Source organism: Pocillopora damicornis, chromosome 8 (assembly GCF_964200805.1).
Source record: "Pocillopora damicornis chromosome 8, jaPocDami1.2, whole genome shotgun sequence".
NCBI classification, from domain to species: domain Eukaryota; kingdom Metazoa; phylum Cnidaria; class Anthozoa; order Scleractinia; family Pocilloporidae; genus Pocillopora; species Pocillopora damicornis.
In genome coordinates, this window is record NC_142677.1 from 2,851,980 (window position 1) to 2,871,904 (window position 19,925).

Sequence of the window (19,925 nt, forward strand, 5' to 3'; positions counted from 1 at the left end):
TCGTGGGTTGGAGATCTATTCTTTTATTCTTGTGACCTTAATTTGTGATGGAGGGGTGATATTTTAAGGAGAAATTAAATGCTAAAAACTCCTAAGTTTGAGGGTTAAAAAAAAACTAATGTCTGAGAACGAAATCCCCTCGAAATTGCGATGTAACAATTTCATCTGGGGTCATGATGAGTGAACTTCGAAGTGTATCTTAAATTTTCCTTGCGAGATTTTGAAGAATCTTAATGCAGAATTTAATTAAAACTTTAGCAGATGAACGCTTCGTATAAAGCCTCCAAAAGAAGCAACCGAACAGGCAAATGAAATCTCAGGCAAATGTTAGAGATGAGAGCCAATCATTTAAATAAGAATCGAAGTTATGAAAAAGCAAACAAGATAACAAAAGGGTTTTAGTCTCAAATATCAGAAAATTAAAACTTACTTTGAAAATGAGGGCTTTGGGTCTAAAATATCAGAAGAATTTCAAACCCTTTTTGATTAAATAAAATATTACTGGAAGTGTTATTATTTAGAGTGCTGGGATGTTTTGATAAAATAGAAACCAAAATCATGGCCACTAGTGCGTGCCTAATTTTTCACTTGTCAAAATGAACGGTTGACCCTTGCTCTCTAAGAAGCGATTTTCATGTAACTTCTCCCGATAATATTCGCTTCAAACTTGTAACTAATGAAAACTTAAGCGCACAAACCACGCTTTCTCCATATTTCGATGCGGAATTTCAGCAAAGATGATGAAAGATTTGAAATGGCTCTCCGTTCGACAACACTTCCATATAAGAATTTCAAGGAAGCCGATTTTTCAAATTTAAATTACGCTATATCTATGTCTGCTGCTAAGTAATTGACAGCTTCTGGGCAGAAATACGAGCAACTGAAAAAAGTTTAAGGATTTCATGAAACGAAGCTAGAACCTCTCTTGAGTTTGCACATGGCTGGCTCTTCCGAAATTTCAGTTCACAAAGTTCTACTTGCTCACATAAGCGTCAACCAGCACTTACCTGCATCCGTCCGTTGCCAGAAATGTTACATATCGCTTCGCTTAAGTTTGACGAAACAAGAAACGAAAGAAGGCTTTCAAAGAAGAAAACACTGTGTAAGCGCTGAAATTGTGATCACTAAATTTGAGTTTCTCGAAGCTTGTGACAATTTCAAAAGGTGCGCCGTTCTAAAACTTGTGCACGTGGGTTACTGAGCTCTTTCCTGACTGGCTCGTCTAACTGCACGGGTTTTAGCGCGTTAAATTTTTTTCTGATTCATTAGCACTAATTCTTTAGAACCAAATTCTGCTAAAGTAAACAGGAAAATTAACATCTGATTTCGCTCATCGCTCACTTTTCTTCAAGAATATAATCGAATGATCCCCGCCGCAGAAAAATGGAAAAAAAATTAGTCCTTGCAATAGATGCAAAATTTTTGCACAAATGAAAAACTGAAAGGTAATTAACAAATTAAAACTTTCATTTCCGCCGTTGTCGTTCGCTTAAAAGTGCTCCTAAATGCCTCTATCGAAATAGCAAAATGTGGTATGAAATACGCCAGAGTTACTATTTTTCACGGGTTCTCATTATTTCTCGTTCTTGTCTGTTTAATTACAGCTGAAATTTTGATTAAAACATAATAAAAAACTAGTAAGATAAATGAAAACTTTCGCTATCCACCAGGCCTCGGTTGTTCAAAGGCTGGATAGAGCTATCCACCGGATAAAAAGCTATCCACCGGATAAATTGCTATCCAGCGGTTAATTGTTTACAAAACATACCACGCTATTTATAAGCGCTTTATCGGCACGAAGCTTTTGGAATTTCTACTAGCGAAAGGTTCACACTTGTTAGAGATAACCTCCAGGGATAAGAAAACACTAACTTAGCTGTTAGGGCTTCAGATTGTTTAGTTCACGCGGTCTTATGTGCCTCTCAGAATCTCGCGGCATAGAGCACAAGTGTGTTCTCGGCTCTAAAGGTTGAGAAAATACAACCAAATAAGAATATAAGCGTTAAGCTTTTTGGCAACAGTAGTGGAAGTTGGAGTTGTTAGTGTAGTTAGTGGACGTTGTAACAACAATTCAGTGGAACATTTTAAAACAAGAAGCTATTGTACTCTAAGACTCCTGGTACCCTTCGCTCAGCGAGTTTGCTCAAGCTAGCTGCCCCTCACTTCCCAACACTTTGATACAACTCCAGACTTCAGAATCTGTCATGTTGTGAAGTTTTTATGCCGTCTTACTTAAGTATCAATCATCGGTTCTATCAACACAATGTTAATTACTTATCAGCTAATAACTACTTGCCCCAGCTTGTTCCTCTGCCTCCAATACACATTGTCTGAAAACTCGACTTGCAAGGTTTCAGTTCGTTTTGGTTTCTTAAAGAACTCTATCTTACAGGTTAGTAAGAGCTTAAAGGAAGATTATTCTACGTTGATTCAAGCGTAAGACAAATTGATTAGATCGGAGCCCCCCTTGCGTGGATTCGAAGCCTGGATTTTTACGAAATAAGCCACATTAGGAACACTCGTTTAACGATTTAGGACACTATACAATGCGCTAGGTTTATAGTATTTGGAATTGCAACCGTGGAAGATCTTCCTTTCTTATTCTTGTGACATATGTTTCCTGCTCGTCAGCAAGGGAACCAAAGAATTCTGAACTGAGAAGGTTAAGAATTCCTTTTTTGCTACACTGAAAATAGATGGGGGTACCTTGGCTCCAGAAACTAAAACTACGAATAAAATTTTTTGCAATCATTTAATTGCTGAATTAAGAGAGGTCATGCTTTAAAGCTAGGTTTAAAACTTTAGCGTCGAGATAAAAGCGGTGTTCTTTCAGAATTTTCATCCTCTCGAGAATAAGTCTCAAAAGAAGGAGAATTTGCTCATTAAAATTAGACTTTAAAAGGAGCTGAAGTAACCTCTTTCTTCCTATTGTGGAAAATTCCTGGCCCATTTCTTGACGAAAATCAATCGTAATATAATTTCAAGCCTTCAACATAGTTGGTTGGTGTGATGTCTGTACAGATTTTACCAATGTAATAAAAGTAGATGACGTGAATAATAGTGATCGTAAAGCAAGCTGAAAACGACAACAATCGCCAGAAACTACAACGGATACACAGAGTATGAGTAAGTTTTATTGATTTTACGAGAAAAATCTTCATATTTCGAAATACTTATCGTTGTAAATCGACCATATTTCGTTCCCTATACTATTCCTTATAACGTGTTCAAATTTTCAACGGTTCCTAGCATAACTATTCCTGAGTCACACAACGCGTGACGCGTTCGTGAATTAATCGTTGGCTCTTTCTCGAGATGTGACCTTAGGTCGCCTGTGACAAGACAATTGCGTAAACAATACTTAACATAATAATATTATACACACAAAAAAACGGGATTTTGGATCATGTATTTATAAAAAAAGAATATCCATACAACTACAATGAAAACAAACATAAGATTCACCTTTCTGATCGTGAAATTAATACCATTCGCACTGTTATCGTAGCTACGTTCCCTGGCATCAAGTGAATCCAACATGGCGTCTTTCTTCACAAGCAGTTTGCATCCATTTGAATTTTGTTCTTCAGTCTCACGGTAGTAGTGTTGTTCAATAGATTGCATAGAGTATATGCAGTTTGGTTTCAGATTTCAGATTTTGCTTTTTACGACGAGTTAACGTTTTCAACTAAGACATTGGCATACTTAGCATACAAGACATACAAGGCATTCAATGCTTTCATGGCTTTCCACAGGCGGCCCAAGCTCACGTCTCGAGAAAAAGCCAACGATGAATTCATGAACGCGTCACGCGTTGTGTGACTCGGTGTTATTAAAGTTACGGGAGGAACCGTTGAACATTTGAACACGTTATAAGGAATAGTATGGGGAACGTCAAACGAAGTCAAGGCTGCACACTCCGATTTCGACCGTGGTCCACGCGGAGGTGGTTTGTCTTTTGACATGGATAACAGTGATGGTAAAGCAAGCTTAAAACGGCAGAAATCGCCAGAAACTACGACGGATACACAGGGCATGAGTAAGTTTTATTGATTTTACGTGTAAAATATTCATATTTCGAAATATTTATCGTTGTAAATCGACCATATTTCGTTCCCCATACTATTCCTTATAACGTGTTCAAATTTTCAACGGTTCCTCCCGTAACTTAACACCGAGTCACACAACGCGTGACGCGTTCATGAATTCATCGTTGGCTTTCTCGAGACGTGAGCTTGGGCCGCCTGTGGGCTTTCAAGCGTTCGCGATTCAGTCCGTTCCAAAATTACCGCTCAATAACATCTTTTTGTGTGGATTGGCCGCGAACAATACGACTTGTGTATGCGTCTATAAGTATTTTGAGCTTTTGCGCTATATTGCTCCAGATGATCGTAATCCAAACACGTTGAAATACAAAACGACTGACAAAAGAGTTTTATGTGCAAAAATCTCGTGCTCGTCATGTGACCCGGCCCTGTCCGTGCATGACAACGTCAATCATCATCAAGATAACATGCGTGATCAGCATGTGAACACCTCATTGGATCACAGTTAGTTGTCATGGTGTTGAGGGCCCAATGACCTCTGGGTACTATTGCGCAATTTTTCCATTTTGTGGCGGAGGAAAAAAAAAAAAAAAAAAAAAAAGACGACAAAAAAACAAAGGCATTTTATGACTGGGCTACCACAGGTATCCCAGAAATTAGTCAGTTCTCATCGTCTGCACTGATCTTGCTTGTTCCAATGTCTAATCTTATCTGTCACTTGAAGATTAACTCTGATGACAGATACGACAATGTAAATTAAATAAACTAATAAGCGACCTTGTGACCTAGAAAATATGCGCCAAATTTAGCTGAATCAAGAGCGACTCTATCATCTAATCAATTTGAAAGGTGGAAATAAAAAATCCTCCGAATGGATTCCAATTCATAGATCATCTTTTCCTAAACATCAATGCAATCTTTACGACAGTTAATTTCACCTTTTAGTTATATCGTAAGCGCGCTGTTATTGGTCGAATTAGCAGGCCCTTCTGCTGTAAGGTTCGCTGAAATTTAAATCGTATTTGCCGCTAATGAAATAGTTTGCAGTGCAAGTGTCTATTTCACCGGCCTATTTCTTCGCCTTTTTCGGAACCAACTACTAAATGGATAAATATAAATAAAACATGGTCTAAGACTCATTGTTGTGTAAAGTAGTCTTAAATAAACACCCTAAATACCTAGAAATAGAATTTCGCCATGGAAATTGACTCGGTCATAAATTTTTTTCTGACTTTGGCCCTGATTTCTGAGCCTTCTGTCTTCGTAGTTCCATTTGAACAGACTATTGCGTGACTATAGTGTGACCTCTTCTTATTACGTCAAACTGGTGTTTGATTGGTAGTTTTAGAAGGGGCACAAGTTTGAGGTCGGAATGAGGTGTTTATAGGACATTGTGTGATTTTTCTATCTTTCTGAGTGTTAGAATATTCCACTTGTCTGTGTTTAGAACTTTCGCGTTTCGCTCATTTCGTTGTTCCGCTGTAGATGGTAAGCAGTTTTCCACACACTCGTGGTGAGAATATACTTGTTAGTGATCATTGTGTTTCAACATGTTGCTGGACTAGCTGCTGATGTTTACATTATATGAACAAAGTTCAATATTTGCAAACGATGAAGTATTAACAACTCTGGGAGGTGCATGTTAACGAATGCCACAAGTTTTCTTATATAGTTAAAGAATATACGTGATCATAATTTTTCAATCAATGTACATGATATAATTACGCGCTTCTGATTGGCAGAAAATGAGTGCAAAGTTGTAACACGAGTGCAAAGTACAAATAGCGCGCGCACGCTTTCAAATTTCGTCAGTCTTGACTTTTGGCGATGTGTTTTCATGTTCGTTATCAACAAGTAATAAAATGATTCCTCTTGCGATTTGGTGTAATTAGCACTTCTGTAGTGCATTTGTTGTCTTTTTTAAAGACTACAAATTGCGCTTGCTTTAGGGGCTCGTGCAATTTAGTTGTCTTTGAAAAATTAACTCGATTGCTTATTAATTACACCAAGGGGAGGGGTAGGTTGCCCAGATACTGATATTGATCCGATGCACGTATACCACGAAAATGAAATTGATACGCTTAAAAGACCTTATACACATAACATTAGTCCTAAATATACCTAAGTAATCAATAAACGGCCGCAAGCATCTTACAGCTTTTAAAAAAAAGATTGAATCGAACTATTGTCACAGCTAGAGTACACACTAGACTGCACAATCACGGAAAGCTTACTTGGCCAATCGCATATTGGGAATCTTTGAGGTTTTGACAGTCAAACAACGGTGTGTTGGGTCACCTGCTTACATATGTCGTAATTGCCAAGGAATATTTTTTTCTCCAATTTGCTTGCCTTAAATCTATTATTTCGATCACGTTCAGTTAAGGTTAAAACATTTTTTTACTGAATTTGAACCAAGAAATTTATTTGGAAAATTGTCTCTCCTACTTACATTGTGATGTATACGGAAAAAATGTAAGAAACTGTATTCCACTTGGTGTCTTTCTGAAAAGGTAAGTGTTTTCAGTTTTTACAGCTGTCTTTCTGTACGGCCCTAGTTTAAAATTTAGTTGCCTGACTTGCAACGTAGTGTTTTTTCATTCTTCCAGGGCGATTTTCACAATTGCTTGTGGTTAAAGAATCTTATACAGGGGATGTTTGAATTAAAGCCTTTTTGGGTAGGGGAAACTTTTATATAACGCAGTGAAGGGGGAATTAGTAGCGAGGATGCTAGAAGACTAAAGTGATAATGAGTGCAGTGATCATGTTCTCACGGCCACTGCCAGTTCCGGCGCCATAAGAAGGACTATAAAATTAAAACAGAAGTACTGAAGAAATAGTGCTATGTATTTGAACAGTTATTTCTTTTTGTATCCATCATGTTGTATCTAAGTTCCTGATATTCTTGACATCACTTCAGTAGTTCGTATCAAATTCAGCTGAACGTACACAAATACATCATCGATGAAAAAAGGTAATGAAATATTTCAGCACTTATTCAAGTCACGTTTTAGTTCAAAGACAGGCACGCAACTGATCTCTGGTTCAAGTTTTAAACAAAAGAACTAAATAATCGTTCGAGAGTCTGATCTAGCAATTGAACCAGAAGCTTTTGATCTTGATATTCAGCTTGAATACAGCTATCTCTGAACTTTAAATGAATTAAACACTGGCCCAAAGTATGGTATTTTGTTGTCACGGTGTGAGAAATGCAGGGAAACATGTGGGATGCTTTCTTTTTTTTGAAAAGAAGAACACTCCTATGATATACAATAGTAAAGGTTGAAATCATTCGTCTATTACCCTACACCCCCTAAAAACAGTCTGAAGCAAATTGAAATGAGCTTGATCAACTGTTGCTTTCCCAGAGTTTACCAGTGAAACATGAATCTCATTTGTAAAGCTCCCATTACTTTTTTTAGTTTATTGATTTAGCATTCAAAATCAACAGTATGGCGGGATTTGACTTCTTTAGCTTTCAACGTCAAACAGCAACGTAAGTCGACGTTAAATATCTTTAGTTGCACGCAATAACTGATAATCTATCAAATGCAAGACGTTTTTCCTCGCTTATTGTAATGCGAAGTATGAACCTGTTTTATTCAATGCCATATCACAGATACATCCATGTAGTTCTTTCGTCTATCCCCACCAAATTGCAAAACAGCATTCAGGGACTTAAGAATTTTAAATGAATGCCCACAAAGACGTGGGAAAAGCTGAGAACTTCAGCATCTCGTTAGATGAAGCCCACAATGACATTGTCAAAAATTCAATTTTTTCTACATTATGACTTTATCTTTAGTTCAAGAAAGCCCGTTTGGTATAGCCTTAATGACGGGTGCCAGGTTGAAGTCTTCTTCCCAGCACCACCACCTTCATTCTCATTTCACTGAAGCGTACCTTTTAAGCTAAAATTCTCAATTGTGATGGTTTCTAAGTAAAATATACTGCAGTTGGACGCCTTCCTACGTGCCCAATCTCTCTTACACGGGCCATATCCACTCCTCGATTACCTGCCATTAAATGGGTTCGTTTCGAAAATAAAACGTCGTGCGAAAGTCCTTATGAGTAAAATAAAGGCAATTTATTTGTGATTGGATCTCGTAAGCATAATTTAGAGATAATCAAGCCCAGAATTTCCACATTGGCATTGCTAAATAACAAGTGCCACCACGCAAAAACGCCATCAGTTTCTACTAATTATGAATCATTAACTCCAACTTTAAATAAACGCCCTTTTTACGACTGAATGCTTGATTTCGAATACAGTGATATTCATTCCACTGAGAAAGAACTTATTCTGGTTGATATCTAGTAATGATGACAAAATCTCTAAGTTACTTAATGTTTAATTCAGGAGACTCAGAAGATTTTGAAGGGCTTAAAATATCCCAGAATACTTCAAAACCGAAGTACTAACTTGTTGCTGAAAGACTATTTAGAACTATGTCTGATTGCTCAGTTCATGTGTTATGATGGTTCAGTACAGCATAGAAGGAATTCTGGAGTCATCTTGGACTCAAGCATTTTCAATTAAGTTCTCCCTAACTGACAAAAATAATGCACGCGCAATGAAGGAATGTCGCTCGATCAGTGACTTAATGTTGACAATGCCAAAAATCTGAGATTTTAAAAAAGTAAGCAAATCTTAAGACACTTTCACCTGTCGTAGCGTCAGTTCAAAATTATTATGCGAAATTCGAATTTTCACACCGTGTTCTTCAACGTCGCAAACAAGATACAAATTACAAAAGAACATATATCTGATGCTTTCCTTAATGAAAATTTTACTGAGAACGTCAATTTTATAATTTAGACTAGATAATGGGGGTATTTCTTCAGTTATTTTGTCTTTTTAGAGACAATGTCGCTTCTCGCGTCATATTATATTATGTTGCTATATGTAGAGTTTGTTTTTTCGGTTGAAAGTTCTTTTCATTTTCATTTGTGTAAGCCAGGTGAGTAAAGAAAGCGACAGATGTCAATTACTGTGTTGTACCTGCCTCTGGTCAGTAATTGCGGTAGTTTACCTTTCAACGTCCTCTCTATCTACCACTACGATTCGGGTCGGCGTTTTTTTTGTACTAATTAAATTGATTCTGGTCGACTAAAATTTTAAAAAATTCATCGTCAACGTTTACCCTTTTGCCGAGAATCAGTGCGGAGGAAACAAATTTTAACTGCAAGGTAACATTGATTGTTTTGGCGTTATTCGATTTTTTTTTTAAATAATCTACGCGACTTATTGTTGGTTTTTTTTTTTCTTCTAAGGATGGCGTAAGGATGATTTAATACATGTCTATTAAAACAATGTTTAATGAAGCGTAGTAAACTAAGAACTACAAAGCATTTGGTTTTAAACTTTCCCTTAAAGAGCTTTAAATTGAAACAGAAATATTGCGCTCTCAATGTTCAGCGTAAACGGACGATTAATGTTGACATTGAACAAGTCATTAATTCCTTCCGTCAGTAATGAACCTAAATTGCAAAAAAAGCAGCTTAGTTCGAACGATACCAAGAGTTCTTTCTTGAAAAAAGAGGAATGCTTTTCCTTAAAAATTCCATAAAAGATATTCTGTAAAAGAGATCACAATTTATCTCAGCGAAGCTTTAAGAGTTAAGTAAGTGTAATGCATTTACAGAGGGAAACTCGCTTTAATACTCGTGTATTACTCAAGGTCTATTATAAGTTTTATTAATTGAATTGTAACCAGAGTTTGATATCCAGTGTAGCTAAGCTTCGTACCTTTGGGGAAAAAGGAATTTAATTTTAAGAAAAATTTGATTCCATATGCCTTACTTTATAAAAAAAAACTCGCTCATTTATTTGAAATGACTCAATATTTTCGAAGCCTGGTCGAGTGGCTTGCAAAGGTTATAACTTGATAGATTTATGAGATTTCATTTAGGTAAGTGTGCACCGCTTCAATTAATTGTCCACTAAGGGATTCTGGCAGCAAAATGAGAGACTTATCAACACTGAATTTCCATGATTTAAATACATGATTTAATTTTCATCGTTTGCAACATGAACGGTTTACAATAGCTGATGATCAAGGTAAAACTATGAAAAGGAATAGATCTTTATTCTCATTTCAAAACAGTTAGTCATTTTGAATTGCACTGAATTCTCTTGGGAAATAGCTCAACTTTCTCTCCTTCTCCGGTCAAGTCTCTCGAGAGTCATCTCGCTCGAAGTCATGTCGCTCGAAACCTGAGTCATGTTGCCCGAAATTTTAGTTATGTCGCCTGAAAAAAAAAGTCAAGTCGCCTGAAGAAACAAATGCTAAAAAGATAAGAATTTCAGACTGTTAATAGACAATAACGTTGAGAAATTTTAATCACTAACGCGCTCTTTGTTTCCGACAACACCATGAAGATTCTTAAAGCGTTATTCGTTCCTAATAACAAAGGGAAACGTTGTTCGTTTCCAACAACAAAATGAGGCGTTTTTCGTTTGGTATGTAACTGTTTCTTACTCACGGACGTTTCGTAAGCTTGAGAAACTCTTTCTTGGTTTCTAACAATACCATGAAGACTTTAACTACACAGAAATCGATTGTATGGTCAGAATTGAAATATGTTTGAGTAACAATTCTAAAAGTGTTGTTCGTTTCCAACAACAGAGGGAAGCGTTGTTCGTTTCTATAACAACAAATGGACGGATGCAGCGTAACTTAACAAAGCTAACTTGACTGTGCTCTGTTCTGTTGTAAAGCACGCAGGAAGCGGCTAAAGCACGAAAGAAGTGTAGGGGGAAACACGAGACGTAGTCGAGTGTTTCTCCCTACTTCTTGAGTGCTCTAGCCGCTTCCTAAGTGCTTTACAACAGAACAGAGCACAGTCAAGGCTTCTCTATTTGTTTTATAATAAAGAATCCGTTAAATTCCCCAAGAATTACTTTCAATTTTCAAAACAAATCTTATTCCCAAAGCGAACAACAGTGTCGTCAGCATGCTCTATACTCTCATAAAGCACGCTACAATAAGCCAATTAGAATTCCTGTTAGAATGTTTCAAATAATCTGATTGGCTGTACAAGACTAAAGCTGTCAAAAGTGTCAAACCATCAAAGTTCAAGAACCATCAAAGTTCATATTCTGCAATGGTTTACAAACTAAAATAGCTCGGCGTGTCGAATTTAACACTTTTGCCTGAAGTTTTTTAGTTTCTAATACAGGATCTGAAAGTGAAATGTTCAGTGAAATTCGGCCCAATCGTGGCTCACAAAAAAATACGCAAGTTATTTCACATGACAAGTAGAAAACAAACTGTTCAAGGCGAGTGTATTATGAATGAACAACAGCCGAATTCACTAAGACAAGAAGATCGCTCGGAATGACAGCGCCGTAAAACTCGGTTGCAGTGACTGATCTGGCCTTCCACCGACTCAACGCATCGGAAAGGTAATCAGGGCAAGCTCTTATTTTTTCACTCGAAGGGTAGTCGATTTAGTTCCTGAGGCTTGCTCCACTGCGATGACCGAAGATCGCCATGATTAGCTAGCCGTGATAGACCTTAAGTCGCTCTGACACCGTCATGATTAGTATGAATTTTAACAGTTATGCCAGGTTATATTTTTCATAATTCCTGTTTTTTTCTATTTGAAATCGAAACTTTATATACTATACAAGTGTTAGCTGTGTTTGATTTTTATTACCTTACGTGAACTCGCAATCTAACTGAGCGTGAAAACCGTTCAAAAAACTCGGACTGTCTATCTTGTTTTATCTTTGAGGATTTTTGTCTCTGTTCACGTTACAGTAACGTAAATTACTGCGCCTGGCATTTTTGCAAACCTTTGCTCGCTTGTTCCGAAATTTCACTTTTATTAACGAAAGAAAAGCTAGAAAGAAGTCCCGGAAAAGGTCGGACGAAGTACGATTTGGCAGATGGCGTGACAGCTTTAGCTCAGTTCTATGCTCTATACTCTCGTAGAGCACGCTCACAATAGTAGTCTGATAGCATCATTTCCCTTAGGATTAGAATAGGCATAAATTATGTAGTTGTGCTCTGTTTCCTCTGGCGGTCGCATGTATATTTCGATCCGATCAAAGTATATATGAATAGGGTAAAGCTAGCTACAATACGAATACGAACTGATCAAAATGAGCATTCATCCTTGCATTGAGTGTGATGATGAAGTTCAACCACGCCAACAAGCCCTATAGTGCGACGATTACGGTCGATCATATGGCACTGCACTGAAAAACTGCCTATTCTGATCTGATTCTGATAAGGGAAATGATGCTTTCAGACTACTACCGTGATTAAAGTCACAAGCATAAACAATAGACCGTTATCTTTGTTGTTAGGAACGAACAGCGCTTTTAGAATCGTTACTAAAACATATTTGTATTCCGAGCATACGATCGATTTCTGTGTAGTCAGTCTTCATGGTATTGTTAGATACCATGAAAGAGTTTCTCAAGCTTACGAAACGTCCGTGAGTAAGAAACGGTTACATACAAAACGAAAAACGCTTCATTTTGTTGTTGGAAACGAACACCGTTTCCCTTTGTTGTTAAGAACGAACAACGCTTTAAGAATCTTCATGGTGTTGTCGAAAACAAAGAGCGCTTTAGTGATAAAAATTTCTCAACGTTATTGCCTATTAACAGTCTGAAATTCTAATCTTTTTAATATTTGTTTCTTCGGGCGACTTGACTTTTTTTTTTCGGGTGACACAGCTAAAATTTCGGGCAAAATGACTCAGGTTTCGGGCGACATGACTTCGGGCGGGATGACTCTCGGGCGACTTGACTGTAAACCGTTGCATCTAGTACTCTACATACTGGTTTGTAATTGTATCAGTGTATTTATTAAAATACTGGAAAAAAAGTGACTATAAAGTTAAAAAATATATAGACATTCACAAACTTATAGTTTTAAACTTTCATGTAACACATTTGGAATATTTTTTTACCTCTTACATGGGAAAATTTTTCTATTTTTAGAAGACCTTAAGGTATTACCTGATGAAGCCGTCAATGTTGCGTTTCGCGATTGGAATTCTAATTGGACTGCATATAGGTAAGTTTGGTTGCAAGATTTATCAAGAACAGGATGTGTTCCATGAAAGACGGTATCTTGTGACAGCGATGCCATCAATTCATTTCAATTGTGCAAATAGTTTTCGAGTTTAAATTAAAGTTTTTTATGGTCAAACAATGCTAAGAAATGGAAAACCGAATAGTATACTACTGCGTATTAGAGAAGAAACGCGACACACGATCTAAATCTTTAAAAAAATATATATATAATTAAAAGGGTTCAGTTTCCAAAGAAACTGTAGCGCTACATTTGTGGGGTTATAACATGACAACTTGTCTTTATCAATTGAGTTAAATAAATTAAATTATTATTTTCATTTTCTATCCGTTGGGATGTTGGAAAATTAAATATCTATTTCGGATCCGCTCCATTACCAATTTCAAGCCATTTTACACAAATGCATTTAATATTCCTTTTTTAGCGAGTCATTGTAAAATTGTACACTTGACTGTTGGAAACAATGGTAACAAGACATACCGTGTGATTGATCTCAAAACTCTTTGTAAGGGACCGATTACTGGTTCAGCTGGTTCAATAGCAATAAAAATATCTCGAAAATGTTTGACTCTGACTATAGTTCTGTTTACCATGACCTTTCAATAGTCCTATAGCAGTAAAATTTAATATTGTACCAAGTGATCTCAGTGGAATATGACTTTTGGGGTATGTTATGCACGACTACATGTTGACCACAATTTTCAGTGAAGGATTTTTTTTTGTGATATAATCTAAATGTCGACTATTGACACTAAGAGTAAACTGTATGTTTCATCTATCAAATCGGCTATCTCTTCCCAGGCGAGTCACTCAAATTATATTTTTTCTTTTACTGTAAATAAATGATGATAAGGAATTGGGAGACCCTGGAACACTAGAGACAAATCATTTTGCAACAGAGAGGGAGTAAAATAAAAAAATACCTGAATCTGAAGATTTATTTCGATGGCGTTTCTCTTCTAAATTCATTTTTTCTCTGGCGATAAATAAAGACCAGTCCCTTAAGGTGAATATCTTTTTATTTCATGAACGCGCTTAGTGCCGCGGCCTGGCGAAGACCACTTATGAAGCATTGCAACTTATAATGACATGTTTGTTCAACGTTGTATCTTTAGCAGGGTTTTGTAGAGGAGAAAACGTATCAGTCTATTACCGTGCATCAGGAATTATTTTAAATCACAACTTCACAAAAGAGTTTTTTACGAAAGATTGCGAACCGTGTCGAATTCTCGTTGATGACATCAAAGCTGGGGTAAGTAATGATAAGCTGCTGATTGTTCTTCCAGCTGCACAGAGTAAGATTGAACTAAACACAATGAATTTTCACTCCGAGGCTTAGCACTGTATTACGTGTAAAGCATTGTGATTGGGAGAGAGTCAAAGTAAACAAATTTACTTCCAACTTAACGTTCCATTGTGTAAGTTGTCTCAATGTGAGTGGTGCTTACACAGTAAGCAAATTTCCTTGGAATTTTAAACTCGTTATTTTTCGCTTAGAGTCCCCTAAACCACGAATTCTGAAAAAATCTTGCTCTAATTTCTTTTTTCGAATGCTGTATTGATCACCTACTTAATTAAATGTTTTCTTTCAAGAATGCTTTCAAGAATGTTGTGACCAAACACTATGCGATCTTCCTATCCATAACCTTCTCGTTTCAGTTCTGGAAAATGTTTGACTTTTTTGTCCAATTCAAACTGTTTGGAGATTCTATGCTTTTAAACAAGACATCTAAAGGTATTTTCTTCAGGTAAGACAAATTACAAACTACGTTCCGTAATATAGTGGGTTCAGTTAGAATCTGAATTCATGGATGGAATGAATTACTGCCACTAATACAAAAATGTCTTTAAACGTTCTCTTCTCTCCTCTCCTGTATGAGCTTAGGACAAATAGCTGTATGGATCAAATTCAGATTGATAATTCTTATGTCTTAAAATTTCTCTTCTCATCTTGAAATTTTGATTGTTCAGACTTCCTTCACTTGGTGAGCCGGCTATTAATACAACAGAGAAAGAAGTACTTCAACCGGACGAATACAAAGAAGAAAGGTAATAAAGTATGTTAATTGATTCACCTCTGATGGTTTGAGAAGCATGTGTTTAATAACGCTAAGTTAGGTTGTGGTTTTTCATCATTGCAAATGACGATTCTAAAACTAATGCTTGTTTCACGACATGAATTAATAAATCATTGCTTGTTTCACAAGCTTAGCACTTTGACCCCTAAAAATGACTAGCATCTAGTTTCTCCTCACAATGTCACCCTTGAATCATGAGAATAAAGAAAATGATCACCAACTTAAAAGCTCTTGATTGTTAAAACAAATGCCCCTCGTCAGTACCGTGGGAAATAGATAGAGAAAACTGTGGAGAATATACATACCGATATTAGAGTGTAAAGGGTTTACAAGATAACTTATAACCTGAAGAAGACCACTAGTTTGCGGTCAAAAGATCGCGAGACACGCGATACTTCCTTAAAATGCATTTAATATTCATGACCTGTCTCTTTTAGCGGGGTCTACTTCATCATAGTGATACAACTGGATGTAAACATGACGGACCCATCCAAAGATTTTCCTTTACTTAAAAAACGAATACCAAATGCCTGTTGGCAGTACCTCAGAGTGGTAGTGCATTTCCAACTGTATCCCACAGTTTGGCTTAACAAAACAAGTTTCGTTTTCGAGGTGGGACATCATCTATATCATTCTTCAATTGACGTAATTCTCAGATAACGTTCACCTCTGACATTTTATCTTTGTTTAGAGCATTCTGAAGGGTACCTATTTAGGCAAGGCACAGTTTTAAAATTATTGAGAAGCAAAACTTATTGCTCATTTCTGGGCTATACGTTGACAAGAAAATATTTGTTCTTACCGCTTAGGAGCTCCCCGAAAACCAAGTGACGAACTATCTGGATATTCTCGAGACGGAATATAATTTTGAACCAAAGATACTTTTGCGAAAAAGCGATGACATCCCAGAGAGTCACCAGAATGCGCTGTCAATCATTTCTTACGTTGGATGTACTTTATCTATTTTGGGGCTGTTTTTCACGATTTTAACCATCACCTTCTCAAGGTAAAAAGGATCAGGAGACTATGAATCAAAGAGATTCCTATTACAGACCTGCTTCCTTTTCATTTGATTTTAACCTCAAGAAAGGGTAATATCCCCATAATGTCCTAAACGAGCATTGTTATAAAATAGCGATTAATGAGTTGGAATGAGACTTAAGGCTACTGTAAAAAGAAGCGCGAAGCCTGCACGGTGTTCAAGCACATTTCTGAGAGTATTAGTTGTTTGTAAGAAAAGGGGTCTTAAGTAATCTGATTGTATTAAACAAACTCAGGCAGTTGAGTACAAGGACGTCCATCCCTGAGAAGAGCTGTAACCAGACACGTGTCAAATCACGATAGTTTTTTTATGTGTGTTTCATATCGCCAATCAGTTGCTGACAAGTCACTAACTCTTTGCGCCATTCTGTCGGGTTGACGTTTGAATGGCAAAGCATTCGCCATTCTCAATCCAAAGTCGTTCATTAATAAAGTTTCCTTTTCTTGTCAGTAAAGGCCCATGGTGCTTATATGATAAAAAAAATAATAATACATGTTTTCCTTTAGAATGTTCACTATATAGTTCCCTCAACCCTTATTTCTCGTAACTTTCGATCTTCTTCGACAGGAAGCTTCGTCGCCTTCGCCAAAACCAAATACTAGCGTATTTGTGTGTGTCCCTCCTGGCCGCCATATTGCTGTTTACATTTGGTATCAACGGCATGACAGGCTCAGACTCACTGGACGTTTGTAAAGCCATAGCAGCCCTTCTTCATTATTTCCTACTCTCCTCTATTGTCTGGATGAGTATCGAGGCATACAACCTGTATCAAGACCTGGTCAAAGTTTTTGACACCACATTTATTTCACAAAACGAGTTCATGTGCAGGGCGGGAGTGGTGGGATGGAGTACGTAAACTTTGCTTTGTCATATTTAATGAGCCAAAATCTCGCAAACCCTTAGTATATGAGCCCTTGAGGTAAAGAGAAAGAAAGAAAAAGAAGAGGGAGACAAAGAGGTCGAAACGATATCAATTAAATATAGATGAGGTGAACATGGTTTTTCTCTATTAGATTTCGAAGAGCGATGACAGAATTTTTTAGATGAAAAGAAGGTTTCTGAAAGTCTGTATCAGATGTAATCTGCATTGCCATTTTTATTTTAGGTGATTTTTTTTATTACCTTTGCCGTCTTCACATTTGCAAATAATTTAAAGTTGTTGTTGTCCAAACTAATAATTTTTTTGTGATATAAACGCTTTAATGGCGCTTATTTATTTGTACCAAAGATTTTCAATAAATTCTTGCATTTCAAAGGTCTTTTCTTTATTGTTTTGTCTCTTTGCAGTTGTTCCTGCCATGATTGTGGTGATAACTGTATTGGCTGAACCTCAGTCCTACGGCTTCCACGTCATGGACAAGAATAACGAAACGCTGTAAGTAAAACATTTATATCAGCAGACGATTTATAACCACAATATGATGTGTGATCACTCCTGCTTAGCTAATGTGAAACGAAACAAAAATATTACAACCATTTCCTTCGGACTATTTCTACACATTACCGTCCATGTAGTTTTGTAAGAAAGGAAGTACTTTGCCAATTATTTCACCATTCCTATCAAAATAAAGCAATGGTTTGGAATTGAAAAAAATACATATCCCGACAGAATTAAAAGCTATAGTTCACGATAACATCACGATCGAAAGCAAGGCAAATTAAGACCTGCGATACATAATTTCAAGGAAAAAACCTTTAAAAACTCGTCTCTAAATCATATTCGTTCATATTAGTTCATATTAATTGAAAGCAACCATATGGAATCAACGAGTTTGCTTGTCTCCATTTTAGTTGCTGGATGGACGCAGACGCATTCTACGGCGCATTCCTTGCCCCAGTCCTCCTCTTGATGGCTGTCAACGCTTTCATTTTCCTCGCAGTTATGAAGGAAATCTACAACATTCCTCACATGTGTGAGAAGAACAACCGTCTGTCGCACTTCCGTGCTACGGTGTCCGTGTTTTTCCTCCTCGGTCTCAACTGGTTATTCGCCGGTTTAGCTGCCACTGTTGGAACATTGGTGTTCCATTACTTGTTCACGATCACATGTTCGTTTCAAGGTTTCGTCATTTTCCTCCTACATGGAATCCTTAAAAAGGATTTTCAGGAAGCTTGGCACGTGCCCACAGCGAAAAACCGCGTCATGGAGATGATTCGCAGCAGCAGCTTTGCCACACCGATGTCCAAGACCGTGAGCGTCCCCAGTCCACATTTGGGGTAAACGGGCGTGCTAATCCCATCACGCTGAGTGGCTCAACAGTCGGGGAGTCTGGGATTCAAATTCAAGTTAATACCAGTGTAATTATCTCGTCTTAGAACAATTCTCAGTTGAGTGCCGGAAATTCATGATTCCAATGGGAAAAGAAACAAAAGGAACCAATAAGAAATCAGAGTATACGAACTTTACCATTCTTAAGCGAGGGAAAAAAAACAGGGCCAAGTCGCGATCGTATTTACTTTTACTTCTGATTGGTTGAGAGAGCGGCCGGAGATTTCTGGACCGATCACAGGGTTGAGCAAAGCAAAGTGATGCAACATCTGGTTACTTTCGACACTCAATTGAAAATTAATTTATTAGTTGTTTATCTATGCCGTACTCAATAAGTAAGTAAAACATTTTACACAGAATTTTAGGGAGCATGCTGATATGCAGTGAATAAATTGGTAGTAATTCCCAACTAAAAATTACCTACTACTGAAAGTGCGACCATTTTCCGAATTTTTGTTTCCTGTAAAGCACAGGTGTGGTAAGTTAAGCGTGTAACTGTGGGGAAAGTCTTTCTAGGTTTTTCAAGTTTTATAGATCTTGCCCGTGATCATCTAAACTAACTAAATCAAAGAAGTTACAAATACTCCAGGTTTGTGTCTGGGAACACTTGCGCGGATTTGAAAATTATTTTAGATTACGTATAGTGATTGTCCTAATTGCTCAGGGTTAGGGCTAAATACAGTGCACCACAATCATTAGGTAATTCAAGGAATAGTCATGCGCATTTGGATTCAAGTCATGAAATACATGCAAACAAAATAAGCTTGACAAAGGGCTGGTTCTTATGTTTCAAAAGTCCGCAAAACTTATCAAAAACACTTTTGTTCTCTGAAACAAAGGCGTGAGTTACAGGTGCTCCTCGTAAAACGCTAGATTTAATATACTTATATACATTCTAACGATATCTTCATAGTCACAAGCACTATTCATAGAATGACATCGGACGAACTCAAATGATTCAAGAGTCGAACTTAATATGAAATTAATTCTCTCAGTTTATTTCGTCTCTTGTGAAGCTTGACGTTTCAATTGTACCTATATATAGACCACTTTAAAACCATTTTAGCATTTTTCTGAAGATTGGGGGTTTTAAATTTTTACGGTACAATGAATACCCAAACATGGAGTGGAGCAATAGATTGAAAAAGTTGAAGATACGAATATTAATTATGTTCACGAATGTAAACAAGGCTGCTCAATTATCGAGGAAAATATTTATTTTGTAGTTTAAGATTCACTTACTTAATCATTTTAATTAGAAAAAACATGAAAGGCATTTTATTTCGTTTTCCATTCATGTCGTGTGCCCTAGTAAAAATAAAAGTTTTTAACCAACTAATATAATATTCGTGTTTTTGTTCTTTAGAACTTCCATTGATTTTAATAACAGTGTGTGATCAAATGTTTATCGGTGTTTTTGACAGATTAAATACCATT

The 19,925-nt window shown here is 36.9% G+C and overlaps 1 protein-coding gene across 1 annotated transcript; it reads left to right on the top strand.

Annotated features, from left to right (window-relative positions):
- The first annotated feature begins 20 nt into the window (after nt 1-20).
- On the top strand, nt 21-19,832 carry LOC113680547 (adhesion G protein-coupled receptor G2). Its single transcript, XM_027197583.2, is given in 11 exon segments — nt 21-2,392; nt 13,006-13,081; nt 14,215-14,351; nt 14,759-14,847; nt 15,071-15,148; nt 15,615-15,789; nt 15,987-16,183; nt 16,787-17,067; nt 17,507-17,594; nt 18,011-18,417; nt 18,420-19,832. Coding segments are annotated over 11 exon segments (1,773 nt in total). The 5' UTR covers nt 21-2,263; the 3' UTR covers nt 18,536-19,832.
- Nucleotides 19,833-19,925: the final 93 nt, after the last annotated feature.